At 47.9% G+C, this 25,031-nt stretch overlaps 1 protein-coding gene across 2 annotated transcripts in view; it reads left to right on the forward strand.

Annotated features, from left to right (window-relative positions):
- FAM114A2 (family with sequence similarity 114 member A2) overlaps positions 1 to 25,031 on the forward strand; it is a 310,681-nt gene that overhangs the window by 275,244 nt on the left and 10,406 nt on the right. For both annotated transcript variants that reach the window (XM_085617644.1, XM_085617643.1), the window contains one exon: positions 22,977 to 23,049. In XM_085617644.1, coding sequence (XP_085473770.1) covers positions 22,977 to 23,049 — 73 coding nt within the window. The remainder of the gene's footprint in view (positions 1 to 22,976; positions 23,050 to 25,031) is intronic.

The following is a 25,031-nucleotide window of genomic DNA, read 5'->3' on the forward strand; positions in this document are numbered from 1 at the left end:
AAGAATGTTCAGCAGCAACATTATAAACATGTCTAGAAATAGGGTAATATATGTGCAACAACATACTTGTAATAATCATTAAAAGACTCAATAAAAACAAAATTAATAATGTCACTATGCAGTGGCTACGCAGTGATTTACAATACGCCTGTCGTTTCAACATTTTTCGGGTATTTTCTCTACTCAGGTCCAAGGGATACATGTCAGAGACAATTCAACCGCTTCACCTTGGAGAGGACTTAAACAATCAAATTGCTCGACTGGTTGGGCCTAAGCTTTAGTTTGTAATTTTCAGATTTGTTAGGTTCAACAAAAGGGAGTTTTGTATCAGTCTGTGAGGGAGTGCAGGGCACAATGTCTATATCCGAAGATAGTCCATGAAATTTCTTGATGTGGCTTGAATGAATCCAGCCCTTGCGGCCCTCGATCTTCACGGCTGTTCTTGTGGTCAACAGGACCAACTTGGGTGCTTTCCACCTGGGCTCCAGCTGAGTCTTTCGGTCGAAATTCCTCACAAAGACAAGATTACCCGGAACAACGTCATGGGGTTTCACCTCAGTGTTGTCGGGAAAGGCTGCAGCTACCTGTGAACGAGAAGATTGTAGTGCAGACATCAAGGAAGCCAAGTAATCTGTCAGCATATTACAGTCAATATCAGTTATTTTGCGTGGTATAGGCGTCCCCCACATATTCGGTGGTCTACCGAAGATCACCTCATACGGGGATAGCCCTGTTCGAGAGTGTGCTACCATTCTCATGTAAAAGAGTGCAACTGGTAACGCTACTACCCAGTCGACACCTTTCTCTCTGCATATTTTGGACATTCTAATTTTCAGTATCTGGTTATGTCTTTCTACGAGACCTGCTGCCTCGGGATGTCGGACACAGTGGAATTTCCACTGATATCCTAACAGAAGTGAAACGTGTTTTATTAATTCGGATGAGAACGGCTGGCCGTTATCTGAGTAAACAGCACGTGGTAAACCGTATCGTGGGAAGAATTCTCGGACCAACTGTTTGGCAGTAGTCGGGGCAGTGTAATCTGAAACCGGGTATGCCTCCGTCCAACGGGACAGAGCGCAGACAACTACGAGAACATATTTGAATCCTCTGCATCGTTCCATCTGGATATAATCCATCTGGAGTACTTCAAAAGGATGATTAGGGGTATGAAATCCACCCTGTTCTACGGGAACGCTTTTTCCTGGGTTGAACTGACAACAGATCATACAGGTACGGACCTTTTGTTTTGCTGCTGCTCGTAAATGTTTATTGAACCAAATGTGTTGAATGCTGTCTAGCATAGCTTTTTCTCCTAAATGTGCTGGACTATGTATAGTGTTAATTATGACTTGGACCATTGAATCAGGAAGGAACCATACAGACCTTTCCTTCATCATCCATCCTTGGTCCGTTTGGATCCCTCCTAATTCAGTCCATTTCTTTATTTCGTCTGGTGTAGCATGTGTCTGTATGTCAATTACGTCAAGAGTAGGATCTTTAACTGTCATACAATGTGTCGGTGTCGGGACTATTGTCTTTGTCATATCGGGGGTTTGAGTTTGAGCAATCAGTTTAGCTGTTCTGTCGGCTAGATCATTGCCTTGGGAAATGATATCAGTAACCTTTGTATGGGCCTTACATTTCATAATTGATATTTCAGTGGGTAGATGTATTGCATCTAATAATGCATGAATGAGGGGTCCGTGCTGAATGTGGGCACCGTGGGAAGTTAAATAACCTCTCTCTCGCCACAGCACGCCGAAGTCATGTACAACTCCGAATGCATAACGTGAGTCAGTGTATATGTTGACTTTTTTATTCATGGCTTGAATACAGGCTTGTGTCAGAGCGATAAGTTCTGCGGCTTGAGCTGACAAAGTAGTTATACGATTAGTTTCAATGACCTCAGTATCTGTTGTGACTGCGTAGGCGGCTACTAACTCTCCTGTACTTGTTCTCATGCATGAACCATCTACATACAAGGTCAGGTCTGGATCTGACAATGGGACATCGGTTAAGTCTTGTCTGGGTTTTGTTGTTATTGTAATAACTTCAATACAGTCATGGGCTAGTGGGTCTGTTCCGACTACTGGTAAAAGTGTGGCAGGATTCAATGTGTTACAGCGTCTGATTTCTATATGTGGCTGAAACAATGTAAGCTCGTATCCTGTAAGTCGCGCTACAGTCAAGTGTTGTGTTTGCGTTCTATTTACAAGAACCTCTACTGCATGTGGTACTTGAACTGTCAATGGATGTCCTAACACTATGGCATCGCTTTGTCTGATTGCTAAAGCTGTTGCTGCTACTGATTTTAGGCATGCAGGCAAAGCCTGAGCTACGGGATCTAATGTACTAGAAAAATAAGCACATGGTTTGTGTGCTCCTGCTTGTTCCTGTGTGAGTACTGACAAGGCCGTACCTTCGCGTTCTGTAACAAAGAGTGTAAACTGTTTTCTGTAACATGGCGTTGCTAAAACGGGTGCTTGACATAAAGCTTTCTTTAAGCTTTCAAAAGCTTGTGTGTGTTCCTGAGTCCAAGGGAGAACAGTCGGTGTGGCTGCCTCCTGTGTTGTCAATTGAATGAGTGGTTTTGCTAGAAATGCATACTGAGGGATCCACTGTCTACAATATGAAGTGAGGCCTATGAAAGCCCGCACCTCCTTTTGTGTCTTGGGTATTGACATGTTAGCAATTAACTGAATGCGGTCGGGTGTAAGCTGCCTTCCCTCCTTGGACAGCGAGTGACCAAGATAAACAACTCGCTGGACACAGAATTGCAGCTTAGAAGGGGACACCTTGTGCCCCTTTTCGGCTAGAAATTGTAAAACTGTCAGTGATGCTTTCTCACATTCGGGTTCGCTTCTAGCGGTGATCAGCAGATCATCGACATATTGAAGCAGGGCAGTGTTAACCGGCATGTGGATACTGTCAAGTTCTCGTTTCAGTGCTTGGCTATAGATGCTGGGGCTTTCTGTAAATCCTTGAGGTGCGCGGGTGAATTTAAAGCTACGCCCATTTAAACTAAATCCGAACAAATATTGGCTTTCCGGGTCTATTGGGACGCTGAAAAAGGCATTTTTGAGATCAATTACAGTAAAGAATGTTGCTTCGGAATCAATAGCTGTCAATAATGACGAGATATCTGGGACCACAGGAAATTGTGGCACAATACATTTGTTTAACTCGCGCAGATCAATAACCAATCGATATACTGGCGGAGCTGTAGGATCTGTTCGTTTAAGAATCGGAATTATCGGTGAATTACATACATTGGAGTCTGTTTCTACAACTACTCCTTGGGCAATAAGCTCGTCAATGATTTGTAGTAAGGCCGTTACAGCATCTGGTGGTAACTTGTATTGTCGCATTCGTGGTAGCACCACTCCTGCCTTTAGTGTGACTCGATATGGTGTAATATTCATGCAACCAACATCAGTAGGGCCTTGTGCCCATTGATGTGTAGGTAAAGTCTGCAGTCGGGGATCCATGTCTCTAGATACATAGTGACCTTTAAAATCACGTAAAAACAACCTTACTCCTTCCGGAGAACAACATATTATGGCTCCTAGGGCTTTCAACGTTTTTATTCCTAACAAGTTTTCTGGACATGATTTAGTAAGCAATAAATCTGTAGTTCGGGTCAGAGGTCCTATCGTAAGTGGAAGAGGCTGTGACACTTCATTAACAATAGGTTTTCCTGAAAAACCAAGGGAAATATTCTGTGAGCCTGAGAGGGGTGCCCCTGGGACTTCACTTCGTTTTATAGTTGTTCGACTTGCCCCTGTATCGAGTAAAAATTTTCTATCTTGACCTAATAATTCACTATGTACATAAGGTCCTTCTTGATCTACAGGAATCTCGATAAGGGGTAAGTCAACTTCCCTCTCTAGGCTAGTTCATGCGTAACGTTGATACTCCGGATATTCATACTGTGCAGTCTGATACATTTGTCGTGTTGTTGTCTGTGTGGCAGCAACAGGCAACGGTGGTGCAGCTGGCACAAACTGTATTGGCTGTTGTGCGGCTGGCATGGCCTGGGCATGCTGCGTAGCTCCTTGTTCATTCTGATCTTGTCTTAGTGGCCGTGATCTTTCTTGTGTTTTACCTATGGCGATATTATGTTTTAGCACTGGACAATCGTGTACGTAATGACCTGGCTTTTTACAATAATTGCATGTCCCTTTTACAGGTCCTGCTGAATCGGAATGTGTCATACCCTTTTTATGTCCTTCAGCTGGAACTGTCTGGGAAACTAGCATTTTCATTTTCGTGTCTTTCATGCGTCTGTGTTCATGTTCTTGTTCCTCTTTAATTCTATTGTGGTGGTACTGTAACATTTGTAACATTTGTGTTGGAGTGTTACCTTGCCAGGTACTCTCGAATTTTAATACTCTATTCTTTACTGGGGGCAGGGCATTTTCCACTAATTTTGTTACAAACAGATGCGGGTATGATTCGCTACTTGCTTTTATGCCACTATTTATACCAAAACATTTCTCGAATCGGGCATAGTAATCGCTAGTGTCTTCATCTTGCTTCTGTTTACAGGCTGAAATTGTACCCCAATCTTCCTTTTTCGTAGTTAATAAACGTGGCAGTACCTGTACTAGTAGACCTGGTAGTGCTTTAGTTTTGTCCCCAAGCCCCGAACCTGGACCTCGGGCCCTTTCTTCTGCTTCTAATGCTGACCATTCTATCTTTTGATCACCTACCTCCCACTCTTTTTCCTTGAGTTTCTCATAAATGCCAGCAGGCATCAACACCTTTAATATTGTCATAATGTCGGGGTAGGTATACTCTCCCATGAGTAACATGTCTTTAATTTCTCGGTGAAAACCCGCTGGGTCCTTGTCATGACTGGGTACTACTTTCTTCATTTCTAACAATTCTATTTTCGATATAGGCGTGTATACAAATACACGTTTAAACTGATTGTCCTCGCCTTTTATTGGGTGTACTTCTCGTAAGGGATTCTGTCTATCCAGGTGATACGTCGTTCTTTCCTTGACAGGCAATGAGACATGCTCTGAGCATACAAAAAGAATATACTGCTTTCTAGATACTAGAATTTCTTTAATTAATTTGGTACCTGGACCTCTCCATTTATTCATAAGCAATTCAGTCAATATGTCAGGTAAGGGACCAGGGTCCGAATGCTGACTCTGATATAGTATAATGAGTTGTTGAATCATATAAATCCCAGCTAACCTCTGCTCATCTGGGGTGAGATTCAAAAATGTGCGTACTACTGTCTCATCACTATATTTTCCGGGACTGTCCACCCAATGAACAGCTGCCCTCGCTAAATCTTGTTCATCCATAGAATCGAGAAAATGATAACCCCTTCGTTCTCGGAGTAGTTTGTCGGCGGTTTGGAACGAATGCTCGTTAGACCTTATGTTAATTATAGGTATTTGGAAATTCCTGTCATTATCTGGACATATTGGACGTATTGGGTCAGTATGACATCTAGTCTGATTCCTATTACAAGATCTTCCTCTACCTACATAGGCTATGGTGTCTGACTGTCCGGCGGGCAGTCCTGACCCTTCTTCCTCGCTTTGCTCGAACTCGTCTGTCTCTAATCTCTCTTCGTGCAGGCGTTCTATTTCTTTACGGATCTTTCGGCACATGGCTATTATACAATTTTGCTTATCGTGTCTCCCTTCTGATATATTCTGGCTCCATTTTGTAAGAATTTTCATTGGTTCCGGATCTACCCCCGGTCGGTCTTGATTTCTGATCACACAGTTTATGAGAAAACGCAACAGTTCCCCCTGTATCTCTACTTTCTGGTATTCCATAGCTCTGTTAATACATTCTGGATCTCGCCCTGTTTGAACAAAATGATATATTTTATCTAGATGCGCAGTCATTCCTGGTAGCTTCGCTAAATACCCTGCGGCTCGTCTGATACGTAATGATGCCAGGATCATTTCGTCCTCTTTACCGAGCACCGGGTCATATCTACAATCTATAAGAAGTTCCTTAAGCGTACGATCACTTACGAATTTGGGTGTACGTGAATGCGCTGACTCTTGGAAAATAAGTTTATTTATTCTAGGTGGCGTAGAAAAAATATTGGTAGCACCTCCCGTGGCCCCGTCTGGGGCGTCGGGTGTGAAAGGATTCGTCGAACGTGACACAGCAACTATAGGTGTGGACTCAGCTATAGAAGTACTTGTAGGAACAGATGCAGAAACAGATGTGCTTGCCGGAACTTGTGACTCGATTTGTTGCTGCAGGGATACGGGTGCTGGATCTTGGCGTTGGACCTCCCTGGTATGCGGTCTACGTGGGGCGGAATTAGCATACTCGGGAGCTGCGTCATCTAAATATGAGGAAAGAAAAACATCTTCTGCGGTTCTAGGATGCCCCTTAGGATGTACCTTGATTGGGAATAATGGGGGTGGCAAGTCTTTCGGTATCTCTGGAGTAGCCTTAGGTAATCCTTCGGCCAGAAGGGGATACATACCATTCATAAGGGCATTTCTTTGTCTGTCTACTTGTTCTGATTTCACTCGGATACCTTCCTCAATTAATAGATTCTCTCGAACTTTATTGGAATTCTCTTTACTCTTCTCTTCCTGTCTACGTGCTTTTTCTGTTCGTCTATGTGATTCTTTACGCCATAATTCAACGGCGTCTTTCTGTGACTGTCTGACTTTTCTTTTCCATAACTCTTCCTCGACTTTCATGATGCACTCTGCATCCCAGGTCCCCGCTGTGGGCCACCTCTGACTTTCTGGTAATCCCTTGGTATAGTCTACCCATAAATCAAGAAATAATATAGCGTCTAAGCCATGTTTGTGATACATAAAGTGCCCTGGAGTGTCCCTAGGAGGAATAGGGACGGCTTCTTCGAGAACCCCTTTTCTGGTAGTGATCTGTCTTAATTTCTAAAAGAGCGGCATATTGAGAACTGACCTTATACTTGATTTTGACCTGATACTTGAATTTGAACAGACTTAATACAATAAACACGATAATGAACAGTCATTCATACCACGATATACAGAACATACTTAAACACTTTAAACATTTAACATTAAACCTTTAACTGAAACAACAATGATGATCGTCTGCATAACTAATCACCAAGCTTAATTCTCGACAATAACTAGACAATAACTAGATACTTCGGAATACTTCGGAATACTTGATATACTGCTAAACAGTACAGATACACTGCTAAAACAGTGCAGACCGGATTTGTGTACCCAAACCCGTCTTGACCGGCACAACCTATGTGCACGTCAGAAATGCCTCCCCAGCAATGGTACTCACCGGGTAGCTTCGGAAACGGAAGGCCTCAGTAACTTGAACTTGAACCGGACTGGACTCGACTCGACTCGACTCGTCGGACACTGGGCTTGACTTCGGACTGGTGGGTCTCTGTATACCTCGGATCTTGCTCTCTCAGCTAGGCTCTGGTCGGGATACTTCGCACTTCTCACCGCCTCGTCTGGGTGTTGATCGCAGTCTCAGTCGCCCCCGCTTGACCGGAGGGAGATACAGGAAATCCTGCTGGTACGCGTTATTGTCCGTCCAGCTGTGGCAGGAGACCGGGCCTGCAACGCACCGCCGGCGCGTGAGATGAGAAAGTGTCCCTATTCGGGCGCCATCATGTGGTAAATAAAAATTCCTTTACCGGGACTGAATTTGATACAGAAACATTATAAAATAGCTCAGTAAAATGAGAGGCAGAATCCGTGATATTAGAGTTTCGGAATGGGCTTTATTCCAATAATCGATTATAATCGGATGCTTCAAGTTCCATCACCACGGGGGTTCAGGAAGTGAAGTACATACTTTATTGACAAGAAGTAACTTTTATAGTACATACATTATAATGAAATGAATACAGTAGGCGTAACAATTGATAAGGACATTGACGTTTGGTCTGCGTAACCGAAAATGGGTGTAATAATGAGTAAAAAGGAACATGATTGGTTATGATGTAATACATAGGTGGATCTATAAGATAATACTTGGCATAGATGCGCGCGCAGCAGTATGACGTGTAATTGACGTGTAACTAGGGGGTGACGGGGACTTGACATTTAGCTCTATATGTGGAGACGAGAAGTCTGGGGGGTCAAGTCAACCTAATCCCAAATCATATCTAACATCCTATGTTTAAAGAACTATGTTATCCATAAAAGAGGGACTCTCGGACAGAATCTATTCTATACTGACTGTGCGTGCGTGTACAAGCGTCTAAGTGTCTACACTGAATGCGAGGGGGTAGGAATATTCCATGGTAACAGGGCTATGAATTACTTGCATGAGGACAGAGAAGATGGGCCTTTTTGCTTGGTAACTGGAAGAATGTTTACTTAAACTACTAGGCAGGAATGCATCGGCTGAGGGGGAGGCAGATAATTCGAAGGTGAAATACAGTTCTTGGCAGAGAGTAGGCTGATGTCAGGCTTCGTGAGCCGCGCAGAGAATGAGACAAAGTTCATGGTCACAGATGCAGGCTCGGACTGGAGCTTTCAGAGGCAGAAGGCAAGAGGAGTTTTGATGACAGAATCAGGGCCTACTTGCCTGGACTGTAAAGTGGCATAAGTGAACCATATAAAGCCGATGGCCTTTCATATTTAGGAATGGGATATCCGGCCTATACATGGCGGATCTGTCAAAGGACATGTTGACGGTGGACGCACATGTATTTGCGTCTTCATAACTGGAACTGGAGGGAACATACATGTACTTGTGACATGCACATGGAACCGTTGGGGTCCAAGATAGGGGACATAACTGACCAGAAAAATCCATATTTCCACAGTACACTTCCCGTAGTCAGCGATAACTAGTTATAATGGGTTCTGACCAGACCCCCTTACTGACCAGTTATCCGCTTAGACCACCTACTCCTCCCATCCATGAAATCTCCACCCATGACAGGGATCCCAGACTACCCTAAGAACCCTCCGGGCTCTAGGTTAGATACCTCTAGGTCACTCATGGTCTACATGGACTCAGCCTAACTATGCTCACCTTTGCCCTTGGGCATGCAACACTATGCCTACCACTTCTCCGGACAAGGGTCCAGTGCCTCAGCACAGATGCGGTCTTCTGGGATAGGTCTAAATCCCATCCCCTGGGTCACTAGCTGGTCTCCCTTCCAGAGTTTGTTCCAACCAGTACCCTCTCTCCGTTTGGTCCTTGCACCCCAAAGATGCAATCTCTCTGGACCCTCACCCTCAGCCTGCTTCTGGGGTCATTCTGCTGCCACCACCCTTTCGGGATGACTGTCTTCCCTAAAGAAAGCACAGCCACTTGTGCTTCCCCACACAGGAAAGCACCCTTTGGCCACTGGCCTGGCTCCCTGATGGGACCTCAGACCGGCCTCACCACCACACTGGCAGTGCCAGGGAGGAACACTGAGGGTGCCTCATCAGACATCCTACAGCTCATTCCCCCCGTCAGTAGCTCCACCCGGAAACTACCCCGGGAACCTAGACCCCTTCCTTGTTCTCCGCTGCGAGAACAGGGCCTATGTACCCTTCCCTCCGAGAGGTGCGCTCTCCTCCCGGAGTACCCTTAGAGAGCCTGTGGGCCCCGAGTTAGCTAGACCCAGGCCCACCTCTCATGGCTCTCCCTGGTCTCCCTGCAGTGCCTTGGGAGACCGCCCAGGGACCTACATGGTCCCTGGATGGCCTGCACCACCCCTTATGAAGAGCAGGGTCCCTTCACTTAAGATAGGCCCCACCTGCCTTCAGGGTAGTACTACCACTCTCAGCCAGGGACCCTAAAGATCCCGGCTAGGCCTGCACCACCCCTTCACGAAACACAGGGTCCCTTCACTTAAGATAGGCCCCACCTGGCTTCAGGGCGGTACTACCTCCATCAGCCAGGGACCCTAAAGATCCCGGCTAGGCCTGCACCACCCCTTTGGGGAAACACAGGGTCCCTTCACTTAAGCTGGGCCCCACCTGTGTCCAGGGTGGTACTACCTTGCAGAAGTCCACCTCCTGCCTCGAGCTAAGGAACACCCCCATGCTCCTGGTCCTGGGGTTCAAGACCCACAGGGCCTACCTGACTGGTCACCAGCCACCCGACCCTGACACCTCAGGGTCCACCACTAACCCTCCACGTTGAACTAGGGAGCACATCGCCCCCACTCAGATCTCCACTGGGTCAGTTACTTAGCCCACCTAGGTTACCTAGGGGCCACCACTACACACCATCACTCAAGAACTACCCTCCTTGGGGGCCACCCACTACCAGGGGCCACCCCTGGGTTGCTCACCTCCCCACCAGTTAACCTGGGGGGACCTGCCGGACACTCAACTCTACCACACCCTCCTCCCACTGTGGGAAAAGGTTCTTGGGGTCCCCCACCATGGGAACCCCTGGGGCGCTACTACCTGGGGTAAAGAAACCTCCTGCCCCACCCTTCCAGTGGTTTTGGCCTGCGCCATTAGCAAGAAACTTCCAGTGGGGGAAGGATATCTGGGGCCCCTCCTGTGGAAACCCTCCCTGCCCTTAAAAAGCGCGGGAACCTCCCAGGACCCCTACTTCTCCTGTCCCCCTTGAAGGTCAATCCACTCCTACACCCCCACCTGTGATGTAGGTATCAGTTGCTGTCCCTATCTCTTGAGGAGACACCCTCCTCATGCAGGTGTAGTGTATGTAGTGTTAGGGTTCAAAAGTGTACAATATGGCTCAGAACATTTGTATGCAATCATTTCCTGGAAAGCACCATCCCGCTAGCACATTATAATCAACATAGTGCGGTCATATCAATACAGCTTACATTTAAACCATAATAACTTCACATGACACATATGGGCGCGGGGCTTTCCTTTCCCATACCTTTAGTTCACATAACCAAAACGTTGAACCTTTCTCAGAGCCTTGCGCTCTTCCATTTGCTCATTGCTGCATAGGTAATGTGTGGCAAAACTGGACTTATCAAATGCTATAAATGCACACCAGAATGGGATACTATGTTTCCCGCCGCTAGACACCAATGTTGGAGAACGAGGCAGCATCTGTGAGGCCTGCACAAATAACATGACTACTTTTGTCCTTCACTGGGAACCAAACACCCAATTGTAGCGCCTGACTCTCAGAGGGTAGCGTTGCAGAGCAGTCTGAGGCTTACTCAAGGGAGGTGGTGTGGGCTAGTAATCGCCATTTGCAGGTGCACAAAAATAACACTCAATAATTGATTGTCCAGTCTGTACTTTGCTTTATAAAAGTAAGAGTACATTTATTAAACACACACACCACTCAATACTATGCACCAATTTACAAATATACATAAGCTGTTGGAATTACTTTGTGACATTGCATAACATCAACACCCCTCCCGCAGGGGGGGTGGGGTCTAGTACCACCACTCCCATGTATGCACATCAACTTGCCCCCAATGCAGTTAGTTGAACATAACCTGGAGCGAGGGCCCTGCGCACTGGCACCATCCCAGTGGTGACCCACCCCATTACCTCAACAAGCATTAAAAAGGGGTACACCTGCCTTGGTGACACATGACCCTGACTGAGCATCTCCTACTGACCATAAAGTATGCACCTCTATATCTTAAGGGCTAGCAGTCTGGGGTCTTCACCTAAGCGCAGCAGCAAGAATCCATGTTTACGCACACTTTAGAATGACAGTACTCATCACCTTGGTTGATCATTTGAATGCATTGCAATTACAGCCCCTAAGGGCATCACAGATGAAATCACAGGATTGCGCATATACAGCCAGACACCCTAGCAGGACTGTCTGGCAGCATAACCCCACTTGGCTTATGACATCTCCTTACACATTTGACTTACAGTCGCTTCAAAAGAAGTACTCCTGGCAACTACACTTCTCCTGCAGTGTGCCTCTTCACTTTAAAAGGAATCCCAGGTAAAAGCATGAGATTACGTAAATACAGCCAGACCCCCTAGCAGGAAGGTCCAGCAACATAACTCCATTTAGCTTAACATCACCTTACACAGGTACTTCACTTTACACATGTGACTTTCAGTCCACCTAAAAAGAAATAACCAATAGTAAATGCATTTCGGTGCAATTACACCACTTCACCTCCAGGGGATGCCCTTCTCCAGACATCCCCAACTCAGCCCTTCTGCTGAGCCCTTGAGGGGTTATTCTTCCAGATGCCCCGTGAAACTTAGGGGTGGACTGTTCTTCTTTATGCTGGGGGAGACTGCGGTGCTCCTGCCGCCCCCCTGCACCCCTTTTCACAGATGAGGTTGACCCCCTCCTCTGGAGGCCACCCGGCACAAAAATGGCAGATTTCTTCGTGCTGGTGGGGGGGGGAAAGACTGTGCTCCCCCAGCACCTTTTCACAAGTGAGGGTGGCCCCTCTCCTCTGGGGGCCACAAAGCACCAAAACAGCAGATTTCCAAATTCCTGGCGAGGCATTATGGGGCACTTCATGCTCCTCTTTACCAGCCCCCGCCACTGGGAACACTCTCCTCTTCCCTCAGGGTCTCTGATTCAGCAGGGTGCTGTCTTCGCTGGCTCCCTGCGCCAGCCTCTCGCCAGGCTCTCCTTCTGGGACTCACCAGCCCCCGCCACTGGGAACACTCTCCTCTTCTCTCAGGGTCTCTAAGGGGATGCCTTCTGCAGGGAACGGTCTTCACTGGCTCCCTGCGCCAGCCGTTCGCCTGGCTCTGGGCCCCTCTTCTCCCTGCGCTGGGGCCACTGCTCCTGCGCACCGGTCCTGGGCTTTCCTTCTGGTGCTGGTAGGGTCCTGGGGGCAGTCAGGGGGTCTCTCCTTCCAACTGCCCATTGCGCCAGGCTCCAGCACCTTCTGCCTCTGCCGACCACACCCCAGAGAGAGCTTCTCTTCCTGTGCAAGCACTTTTTAAAAGTTGAGTAGGGGGCTGACAGGAAGTGCCTGCTGGTCCTATCAAACAGCGACACATCACTTTTCCTGCCCCTGCTCCCTCCTTCTTGTCCAGCCTCTGTGTTTGTGCAAAATGGCCTCGTCCAGTGTCTCTGGCCACATGGCCACTGAAACCCAACTCCTTCCACGCTGCCTTCCCTCCTTGGGCTGCTGCCTTCCCTCCTTGGTGCAGCCCGTGCCTGGCACCCAGCGACAGCAGTTGATGGATTGGCCTGCAGACCCTCCCATCTTCCCTTCGTGGAGAGGAGGCCCTCGCTTGTGGAAGAAAGGTTATCAATCCATCCAGCTGAGGTCAGCCCTCAGCCTGGGTCTGGTCCTGGCTGGCTCACAGAAATATGACAGTTCTGGATGACCCAAAAGCAGTACAAATATGACTTTGGACTCTGCAGAATACTTCTTTTCACCTCCAATACAATGGACTTTCGTGCATGTCTGGAAACTGTAGGCCTTGTGGAAGTTAATTTAGCCATGGGCCCCACATTCCCTTAGGGAAATAATGAAGTGAAAACACAGTAAAACACACTGACTTTCCCTGGCATGTTTCCAGTGTATAAAGCCTATTCCACCCAATACTGCATAAGTCCTGCCACACCATTCACTTTGTAGCTGCTCCTAGACTGCACACACTAGGAATCTCCCCTGAGCTGCCCGTACACGTGTGCACACGTATGTACACATGTGTCTGCATGTAACCAGCCCAGTGTCCCTTACTCCAGCTGCTGCGCAGTGGCCTGGTCAAGCCAGGGGAACACCAGTAAAATCCCCATGCTGTCTCTTACATCCTGAGTTCACTGTGGGTGAGTCCCAACTTATGAGGCTCCCCCACAGTAAAAGCTCAACAATTAGGTGCTCAAAAATCAAAAAATCCGGGCGGCCCATAGTGTCAGAACCACCTTCTAACACACGCCGCGCCCAGCTGATTCCTACAGGGAAGAAGTAGCCACTCTACATGGGTACACTTCCCGTAGTCAGCGATAACTAGTTATAATGGGTTCTGACCAGACCCCCTTACTGACCAGTTATCCGCTTAGACCACCTACTCCTCCCATCCATGAAATCTCCACCCATGACAGGGATCCCAGACTACCCTAAGAACCCTCCGGGCTCTAGGTTAGATACCTCTAGGTCACTCATGGTCTACATGGACTCAGCCTAACTATGCTCACCTTTGCCCTTGGGCATGCAACACTATGCCTACCACTTCTCCGGACAAGGGTCCAGTGCCTCAGCACAGATGCGGTCTTCTGGGATAGGTCTAAATCCCATCCCCTGGGTCACTAGCTGGTCTCCCTTCCAGAGTTTGTTCCAACCAGTACCCTCTCTCCGTTTGGTCCTTGCACCCCAAAGATGCAATCTCTCTGGACCCTCACCCTCAGCCTGCTTCTGGGGTCATTCTGCTGCCACCACCCTTTCGGGATGACTGTCTTCCCTAAAGAAAGCACAGCCACTTGTGCTTCCCCACACAGGAAAGCACCCTTTGGCCACTGGCCTGGCTCCCTGATGGGACCTCAGACCGGCCTCACCACCACACTGGCAGTGCCAGGGAGGAACACTGAGGGTGCCTCATCAGACATCCTACAGCTCATTCCCCCCGTCAGTAGCTCCACCCGGAAACTACCCCGGGAACCTAGACCCCTTCCTTGTTCTCCGCTGCGAGAACAGGGCCTATGTACCCTTCCCTCCGAGAGGTGCGCTCTCCTCCCGGAGTACCCTTAGAGAGCCTGTGGGCCCCGAGTTAGCTAGACCCAGGCCCACCTCTCATGGCTCTCCCTGGTCTCCCTGCAGTGCCTTGGGAGACCGCCCAGGGACCTACATGGTCCCTGGATGGCCTGCACCACCCCTTATGAAGAGCAGGGTCCCTTCACTTAAGATAGGCCCCACCTGCCTTCAGGGTAGTACTACCACTCTCAGCCAGGGACCCTAAAGATCCCGGCTAGGCCTGCACCACCCCTTCACGAAACACAGGGTCCCTTCACTTAAGATAGGCCCCACCTGGCTTCAGGGCGGTACTACCTCCATCAGCCAGGGACCCTAAAGATCCCGGCTAGGCCTGCACCACCCCTTTGGGGAAACACAGGGTCCCTTCACTTAAGCTGGGCCCCACCTGTGTCCAGGGTGGTACTACCTTGCAGAAGTCCACCTCCTGCCTCGAGCTAAGGAACACCCCCATGCTCCTGGTCCTGGGGTTCAAGACCCACAGGGCCTACCTGACTGGTCACCAGCCACCCGACCCTGACACCTCAGGGTCCACCACTAACCCTCCACGTTGAACTAGGGAGCACATCGCCCCCACTCAGATCTCCACTGGGTCAGTTACTTAGCCCACCTAGGTTACCTAGGGGCCACCACTACACACCATCACTCAAGAACTACCCTCCTTGGGGGCCACCCACTACCAGGGGCCACCCCTGGGTTGCTCACCTCCCCACCAGTTAACCTGGGGGGACCTGCCGGACACTCAACTCTACCACACCCTCCTCCCACTGTGGGAAAAGGTTCTTGGGGTCCCCCACCATGGGAACCCCTGGGGCGCTACTACCTGGGGTAAAGAAACCTCCTGCCCCACCCTTCCAGTGGTTTTGGCCTGCGCCATTAGCAAGAAACTTCCAGTGGGGGAAGGATATCTGGGGCCCCTCCTGTGGAAACCCTCCCTGCCCTTAAAAAGCGCGGGAACCTCCCAGGACCCCTACTTCTCCTGTCCCCCTTGAAGGTCAATCCACTCCTACACCCCCACCTGTGATGTAGGTATCAGTTGCTGTCCCTATCTCTTGAGGAGACACCCTCCTCATGCAGGTGTAGTGTATGTAGTGTTAGGGTTCAAAAGTGTACAATATGGCTCAGAACATTTGTATGCAATCATTTCCTGGAAAGCACCATCCCGCTAGCACATTATAATCAACATAGTGCGGTCATATCAATACAGCTTACATTTAAACCATAATAACTTCACATGACACATATGGGCGCGGGGCTTTCCTTTCCCATACCTTTAGTTCACATAACCAAAACGTTGAACCTTTCTCAGAGCCTTGCGCTCTTCCATTTGCTCATTGCTGCATAGGTAATGTGTGGCAAAACTGGACTTATCAAATGCTATAAATGCACACCAGAATGGGATACTATGTTTCCCGCCGCTAGACACCAATGTTGGAGAACGAGGCAGCATCTGTGAGGCCTGCACAAATAACATGACTACATTTGTCCTTCACTGGGAACCAAACACCCAATTGTAGCGCCTGACTCTCAGAGGGTAGCGTTGCAGAGCAGTCTGAGGCTTACTCAAGGGAGGTGGTGTGGGCTAGTAATCGCCATTTGCAGGTGCACAAAAATAACACTCAATAATTGATTGTCCAGTCTGTACTTTGCTTTATAAAAGTAAGAGTACATTTATTAAACACACACACCACTCAATACTATGCACCAATTTACAAATATACATAAGCTGTTGGAATTACTTTGTGACATTGCATAACATCAACACCCCTCCCGCAGGGGGGGTGGGGTCTAGTACCACCACTCCCATGTATGCACATCAACTTGCCCCCAATGCAGTTAGTTGAACATAACCTGGAGCGAGGGCCCTGCGCACTGGCACCATCCCAGTGGTGACCCACCCCATTACCTCAACAAGCATTAAAAAGGGGTACACCTGCCTTGGTGACACATGACCCTGACTGAGCATCTCCTACTGACCATAAAGTATGCACCTCTATATCTTAAGGGCTAGCAGTCTGGGGTCTTCACCTAAGCGCAGCAGCAAGAATCCATGTTTACGCACACTTTAGAATGACAGTACTCATCACCTTGGTTGATCATTTGAATGCATTGCAATTACAGCCCCTAAGGGCATCACAGATGAAATCACAGGATTGCGCATATACAGCCAGACACCCTAGCAGGACTGTCTGGCAGCATAACCCCACTTGGCTTATGACATCTCCTTACACATTTGACTTACAGTCCCTTCAAAAGAAGTACTCCTGGCAACTACACTTCTCCTGCAGTGTGCCTCTTCACTTTAAAAGGAATCCCAGGTAAAAGCATGAGATTACGTAAATACAGCCAGACCCCCTAGCAGGAAGGTCCAGCAACATAACTCCATTTAGCTTAACATCACCTTACACAGGTACTTCACTTTACACATGTGACTTTCAGTCCACCTAAAAAGAAATAACCAATAGTAAATGCATTTCGGTGCAATTACACCACTTCACCTCCAGGGGATGCCCTTCTCCAGACATCCCCAACTCAGCCCTTCTGCTGAGCCCTTGAGGGGTTATTCTTCCAGATGCCCCGTGAAACTTAGGGGTGGACTGTTCTTCTTTATGCTGGGGGAGACTGCGGTGCTCCTGCCGCCCCCCTGCACCCCTTTTCACAGATGAGGTTGACCCCCTCCTCTGGAGGCCACCCGGCACAAAAATGGCAGATTTCTTCGTGCTGGTGGGGGGGGGAAAGACTGTGCTCCCCCAGCACCTTTTCACAAGTGAGGGTGGCCCCTCTCCTCTGGGGGCCACAAAGCACCAAAACAGCAGATTTCCAAATTCCTGGCGAGGCATTATGGGGCACTTCATGCTCCTCTTTACCAGCCCCCGCCACTGGGAACACTCTCCTCTTCCCTCAGGGTCTCTGATTCAGCAGGGTGCTGTCTTCGCTGGCTCCCTGCGCCAGCCTCTCGCCAGGCTCTCCTTCTGGGACTCACCAGCCCCCGCCACTGGGAACACTCTCCTCTTCTCTCAGGGTCTCTAAGGGGATGCCTTCTGCAGGGAACGGTCTTCACTGGCTCCCTGCGCCAGCCGTTCGCCTGGCTCTGGGCCCCTCTTCTCCCTGCGCTGGGGCCACTGCTCCTGCGCACCGGTCCTGGGCTTTCCTTCTGGTGCTGGTAGGGTCCTGGGGGCAGTCAGGGGGTCTCTCCTTCCAACTGCCCATTGCGCCAGGCTCCAGCACCTTCTGCCTCTGCCGACCACACCCCAGAGAGAGCTTCTCTTCCTGTGCAAGCACTTTTTAAAAGTTGAGTAGGGGGCTGACAGGAAGTGCCTGCTGGTCCTATCAAACAGCGACACATCACTTTTCCTGCCCCTGCTCCCTCCTTCTTGTCCAGCCTCTGTGTTTGTGCAAAATGGCCTCGTCCAGTGTCTCTGGCCACATGGCCACTGAAACCCAACTCCTTCCACGCTGCCTTCCCTCCTTGGGCTGCTGCCTTCCCTCCTTGGTGCAGCCCGTGCCTGGCACCCAGCGACAGCAGTTGATGGATTGGCCTGCAGACCCTCCCATCTTCCCTTCGTGGAGAGGAGGCCCTCGCTTGTGGAAGAAAGGTTATCAATCCATCCAGCTGAGGTCAGCCCTCAGCCTGGGTCTGGTCCTGGCTGGCTCACAGAAATATGACAGTTCTGGATGACCCAAAAGCAGTACAAATATGACTTTGGACTCTGCAGAATACTTCTTTTCACCTCCAATACAATGGACTTTCGTGCATGTCTGGAAACTGTAGGCCTTGTGGAAGTTAATTTAGCCATGGGCCCCACATTCCCTTAGGGAAATAATGAAGTGAAAACACAGTAAAACACACTGACTTTCCCTGGCATGTTTCCAGTGTATAAAGCCTATTCCACCCAATACTGCATAAGTCCTGCCACACCATTCACTTTGTAGCTGCTCCTAGACTGCACACACTAGGAATCTCCCCTGAGCTGCCCGTACACGTGTGCACACGTATGTACACATGTGTCTGCATGTAACCAGCCCAGTGTCCCTTACTCCAGCTGCTGCGCAGTGGCCTGGTCAAGCCAGGGGAACACCAGTAAAATCCCCATGCTGTCTCTTACATCCTGAGTTCACTGTGGGTGAGTCCCAACTTATGAGGCTCCCCCACAGTAAAAGCTCAACAATTAGGTGCTCAAAAATCAAAAAATCCGGGCGGCCCATAGTGTCAGAACCACCTTCTAACACACTGGATGAAGATTCCTTTCTTATAGTTCTATCTGACAAGGAGCAAATTCCTCTTGGCTACAACCAAGGTCACATTCTAAAGCCGTACTGACACACCCGGCCCCAGTTCAGTCTGACTTAGACAGACCCATGTGTTTTCCTTTACGCCGCACTCCGCTGCTCCAACATCTTTTCGGTCCGACTATAATCTGAGTCAACCAGCCTTTGGAGATAATAATGGAGATGATGAGGATGATTTTCCCCAACACTTTGATGATGACAATCAGTACATGGACTTGCAGGAGGACAATGGGTTCTGCCCCTGGGCCATCAGCGTAAGAGATTGCCGCCTTTGCTGTGATGATGAGACATGTGGTAGAGGTATTAGACTTATAGTTTCCAACTATGGAAGTCAAACCTAATGTGTTACGGGTGTCTTGCAACCTGAACAGACCTCCTTTGAGCCTCTATTACCATTCAGTGAAACCTTTACAGACACCCTAATAGGCATCTGGTTTTATACATGTTCCTGTCCACCAGCGAACAGGCAGGTTTCCAAGCACCACACGCGCCACAGTATCCTCTGCCAGAAAGTCAGGTGGTTCAGGCTTCCACCAGCAGGGTGATCCCCAATTTAATTCCCTATGACTTCCCCAGACAGAGTCGAAATGAATCACAGCATTCTGGAAACAGATGCTTTTCTTGGCCAACCTATCCCTCTGGTCAGTCAGTGCCGTTTGTTAGCTAAGGAAATATTATGAGACAAGGTTGGAATTTCGGGCCAACCTGGCTCAAACAATCCAGGATGGACATGATGCAACTAAATAGATCATCTGCTCTATACTCAACACGACCAACTTTTGGGACGGAGCAATTAGCATTAGTGAAGAGCTTCAGCGCCATGCTTGGATGAGATCCAAGGGCTTCGCTTGTGATGTGCAGGCCTCATCCCTCTTTGACAGATCTCGCCTGTTTGGCGAGAAGCCAGATCACATGTTGGAGCACTTCAAAAAAGCTGCATCATGGCACGCTCCTTATGCCTTTGCACTCTGGCAAGACAGTGCCCTTAGCAATTTTGCCCATTTAGAGACTACTCGAGGTTTTACGTACTGGCAACGCCAAGGCACACAGCCTCCACTGTAAGTATCCCAGCTTTTTCAAGGTTGGATAGGGATCAAGTAGACTCCATCCAGGCCACCAGATGCAGCAAACTTTCCTGTCCCACGTGCCTTTGGCGTTTGTCTCCAAGCTACTTTAGTTTTCCCTTAATGGCACACGACCACTCTGTGGGGGGGCAGGATCAGACATTGCCTCTTATGGTGGCAAAATATGACATCAGATTGATCAATGATACTATGCCCTGTCATTCCTTTTCAACCCACTGCAGCTTCCACCCCATCCAAGCTTCTTTCAGAGGAGCATTCATGTGTTATGTTACTCCTGTTACTTCTTTCTGCTGAAGAAGGGCGGAGCCCTTAGCCCTGTTTTAGAGGTTTGCCCTCTCCCTCTTCCTGTGAAAGGACAAATTGAAGATGCTTTAGCTCACCTATATCCTCTCTGCTCTAGACCCCAGGATTGGATGGTGGCATTGGACCTATAGGATGCTTATTTCCATATTCCCATCCTGCAGGCCACAGGCGCAACATGAGTTTCACAGTATTTTCAGTTTGCAGTACTCCCTTTTGGCTTTAACAGTGCCCCTTGGATGTTCTTGAAATGGAGGGCAGTGGTTCCAGCACACCTTCAGAGGTCTGGGGTACCTATCTTCCCCTACCTCAATGACTGGCTGCTGAAGGCAAGCTCACCCCAGGCAGTCACCACACACCTCAGGACAACACCAAACTTCTTAACATTGTTGGAGTTCACGATCAATATGCCAAAGTCACACATGACTCCTTCGCAGACGCTCCTGGTCATAGGAGCTGCTCAGGATATGGTGCAGTGTGTGCCTTTCTCCTGAGTCCATGACATATGGGCTATGATCCCAATTTTTCAGATCTGTCCTCGATCTCAGTGCAGATGACTCTGAGGCTGCTGGGATTGTTGGCTTTCCTCAACCTGCTGACCAAACGTAGAAGGTTGCACAAGCAGGCTCTACAAAGGGACTGCAAATCATAGTGGGTACATTATATGGGGAATGTCAGATTATATCCAGAATTTTTAGTAAACATCTATAGACCGGTAGTGGCTGGAATGTGATTGGGTCACTGGCAGAGCCTGCTCCTCACCCCTCCCAGAGCTGATGGTGGTCACAGATGCATCACTACATCAAAGACCTCTGATCACTGGTGAAGTCTCGACTATGCATTAATTTTTGGGAATAGTGGGCAATTCACTTGGCCTTGACCTTCCTGCCCACTATTAGAAGAAGGCTCGTACAGATGGTCACAGACCGCACCACCGCTAGCTATGTGGTACTGCAACAAGTGTGGTGGAGTGGGATCTTTGACCCTGTGTCAGGAGGCTCTGTGCCTCTGGTAGTGGATGGGGGACCAAGTAATTTATCTGATGTTGAACCACCTTGGCGTGATAACCAAGTGCAAGGGCAGATGAACTCAGACACCAGTGGCATGGGCCATCTTCCGTCACTGGAGAAAACCCTCACTCATCTATTTGCAACCACTGAGAATGCACAATGTCAGCACTTTTGTGCCATGAAATTCCCAAGGCATCTCTTTCTAAGAGATGCATTCTGCTTAGAGTGGAGCTTGGGACTCCTCCATGCCGTCCCACTTCTGCCATGAGTTCTTAAGATCAGAAACAACCAGATGCAAGTCATCTGTGACTGTATCACCCCTATCCCACCCCGAGCAGGACACCGATTATTTTTTTCTTAATCGTAGTGTAACGTCCTGTTGGCTGAAGTTGTCACCCGTATTCTGGGTTCATTCTAGGACTATTTTAACTACCTCCTTGGCCCAGCATGCATTCAAATATGTGAATTGGAAGGTAAGCTAGGATGAATTTTGATATTTAACTTATTACTACTTTTCTCAATACAAAAATGCATGTAAATGCTGCCAGAATGAGTTAGCTCTCATTATCTTCCAGAACCATGTGGGCTACTCAGCATGCAGTATCTGAACCCTAATCTCTGGATGCAGTGATGTATTGACGCTCACTTGTGAAGTATATGTACCTAGGGTTTGGTCATGGTGTTCAATAGCAGTGTCCATGCAGACTTACATTTTTGGTAATCCTTTCCCAAAGTTGGGCATGGTGAAAGGCCTGACACACTATTCAGTATAAGTTACGTACTTGTATTTAGGGGCGGCTCCTCCGTAATGACAGAGGTGCGTTGACCCACTCTGCAGTGTCAGTCACATAAAAATAAAATGATAATAAAACAATATCATGATTTTTCTGTGACTGGCTGGCATGCCTTTGTAGGGCGGGGCCGGGCGGGGCCATGAAAGGGAGGAGTGGTGAGCACTTAGAAGTGCGCATGTAAGTTTGGCCGGCCTAACTGTAAGTTTGGCTGGCTGTCTTAGGCCGGCCAAACAGATATGCGCACTTCTTTTTCTCCAACCCAGCTGTGTTCACAACTAGGTTGGAGAAAGCTTCAGGCTTCCAGGTGGTGTCTGAGTGGCAGACCAGCCCGCTCAGACCAATCCTGGCGCTGCTCTCATAAAATGAGTGCTGAGTCTGGATTGGGTGGGAAGCCTGTGCCTTCCCAGAGACTTCTGGGATTGAAGGATCGAGGCTGCCGTTGGAGGCAGCAGAAGCAAAAGTTACGTTTAAAAAAATCATTATTTTCCTCTAAATTGTCTGTCCCTTGGCCCCCTCCACCCTCCACTTTTGTTTTGTGACGGCTACCACTGCTTGTATTTACTCTGTTTCGCCTAGTCATACAGGCCCACTTGCAGTTGTTCTTGGAACCTCTGTTATTTCTTTAAATCTGACTACATTTGTAACTGCTATATGAAATATGCAAGTGTCATTGGGGAGGCCAGGGCACAGCCAGGTTCATATTGAAAGGGAAGAGAGTACACCACATGGCCATACTACTTGAGTCCTTATGCACAGCTCCCGGTCTGCCATTAGGTGCATGCTTACTCATTTAGTAACTGAAAGGGGGTTAAGACGCAGGGGAATCACCACCACTACTAATAATTGTGAGCTAAGAAGCGTATTTATTAGTCTAACCATGGAATTGTTGTTTTGGCAGGCTGACCATCCTCCTGTGCAAAGAATTGTCCTGTTTATCAAAGCGGATCACCTCAAAGATGACAACAGCTGGGGTAAGGCTAACTTTATGGAGTAAATCAGTTAACCTTGGGTTTCTCATTGGTTGACCTACACAAAGGATCCTTGGACTGCCCTTGATGTGGCATTGGCCTGGTTCTGAATGCACGAGGTTGTGTTATTCTTTTAATGTCCTTATAATATGTTAGCCCTGGAGCATTCCACCCCAGATCAATGTAGCCCTCACAGTATATGTACAGTCGGTTAAAGTTTATTAGTTAAATATGGGATGATTAGCATCACTATGGTCATGAGGCAGGCAGTGGAAGTTGCCTGATGCAACTAGCCCTCCCCCCCAAGTCTCTCACTGGGACTATGGCAGATGTCTTTCAAAGACCTATGGAAACAAAAATAACAACGGTTCAGTACGAGGATTCGGTACAACAAGTGATCACATACATATGCTCACTCCTCAGTCTCGGACCCCTAGACTGCAGTGCCTTGTTTGTGCTATCGAAAGCTGTTTGCTTGTGTTCACAGGGGCGACTTCCACCATGTCCGCTTATTTTATTATACCACTCCTTGCTTGAATAGAAAGGTGTTTGTGGCATTTGCGTCACCAGGAATTTTTTTGTGATCAGGAGTTACAGCATCACTTTGTGGTGAAAGGGCCTAAAGTATGGCTGTTTATTAGAAGTAAACATTCTTTTTTATTAATTAGTCAAAAACTTAAATGGTGACTTTTGTAAGATTAATGTAAGATAAATCATTAAAAAGCTTATTATTGCACAATTAAGTCCTTTTCAGCCATTGCCCAGCTCGCTACTTGACTTCCAACACACGCTGAAAAGTGCTTCCTGAATCTAAAGATCACGTCTTCTGCTCTACCTTATAATGTATGTGCACTTTTGCATGAAAGGTGGTTTACAATTTCATCCCCCACCTTTTTGGAACAAAAAAAATGTATCAGCTCAGAGAGTGAAGTCAAACATTGTATTTTGCTAGGATGTCCATAGTGCACCGAATGTCTGTTTTACACATTGAGGGTTCTTCCTACAAGGGATCCAGGTTTTCATAGTTGATCTATTTTTAGGCCCAGCCGGCACTTCGGATGCCGCTGGAGTTTGCATACTGTTATCCCATTATTAGCTAACACCCCTTCCCAATCCAGACAACCTGTTTCTAGCACTTTAAAACCACAGCAGCATCATATGTTTAATCCATAAACAGGAGGGACTCGTTTTGGCTTCCTGCTGTCTACACAGTTAAGAGAAGATGCCTTTGAGGGAAACTGCGACACTTTTTAAATAAAAAGTATACGCCACCCTTCTAATCCTGAGGATCACAGACAAAGACCTCAGCATTCTAAAACATATGTTTCATTTCTTGCTACTCATGTGGTCTAAAAGTGCCTTCACATGCCATCGACACCACAGGTCAAAGTTTTCATGCTCTTAGACATGGGGGAGAAAGGGAAATACAGTCCTGGTTTCTGTCTCCCTTATGAACACCTAACTAGGGTTGAAATTTACACTGATGCACCAAATTCAACTCCTAACACTATCAGGTTAGTCTGATGTAGTTTAACAGGCAAAAAATCGTGGCAGCATGGATCAAAATCTTAAACCTTGAGTTAGAAGCATGAAGGATCTTAGCATAAAACTGGTACAATTAAAATGCATTAATGATAAATTCAGAAGCAAATATTTGAATAATATATGTACATTGCAAAAAGACGTAAAGGGAACAGGATTTGAGGTGTGATTAAAAATATGTTGGTGTAAAAACAATAAGATTTACATATTATGTTGTGGTTAACTTGGAGAAAAAGTCTTCATTGAATACATTCACAAAATCTTGTGTCAAATGTTGGTTAGCTGCAGTGCTTAATTTGTAAAATAATTAAATAAAAATAAGTGAAGGTTTCCAAAATTTTCATTAGGATGCTACCTCCTTCCCTTGGCACCGCCCACTTCCAACAATGGTGCCGCTCACATTCACCATTAGCACCGCCTGTTGTGTAAGTTATAACTTTGAC

The sequence above is a fragment of the Triturus cristatus genome, chromosome 7, assembly GCF_964204655.1.
Source record: "Triturus cristatus chromosome 7, aTriCri1.1, whole genome shotgun sequence".
Taxonomy (NCBI): domain Eukaryota; kingdom Metazoa; phylum Chordata; class Amphibia; order Caudata; family Salamandridae; genus Triturus; species Triturus cristatus.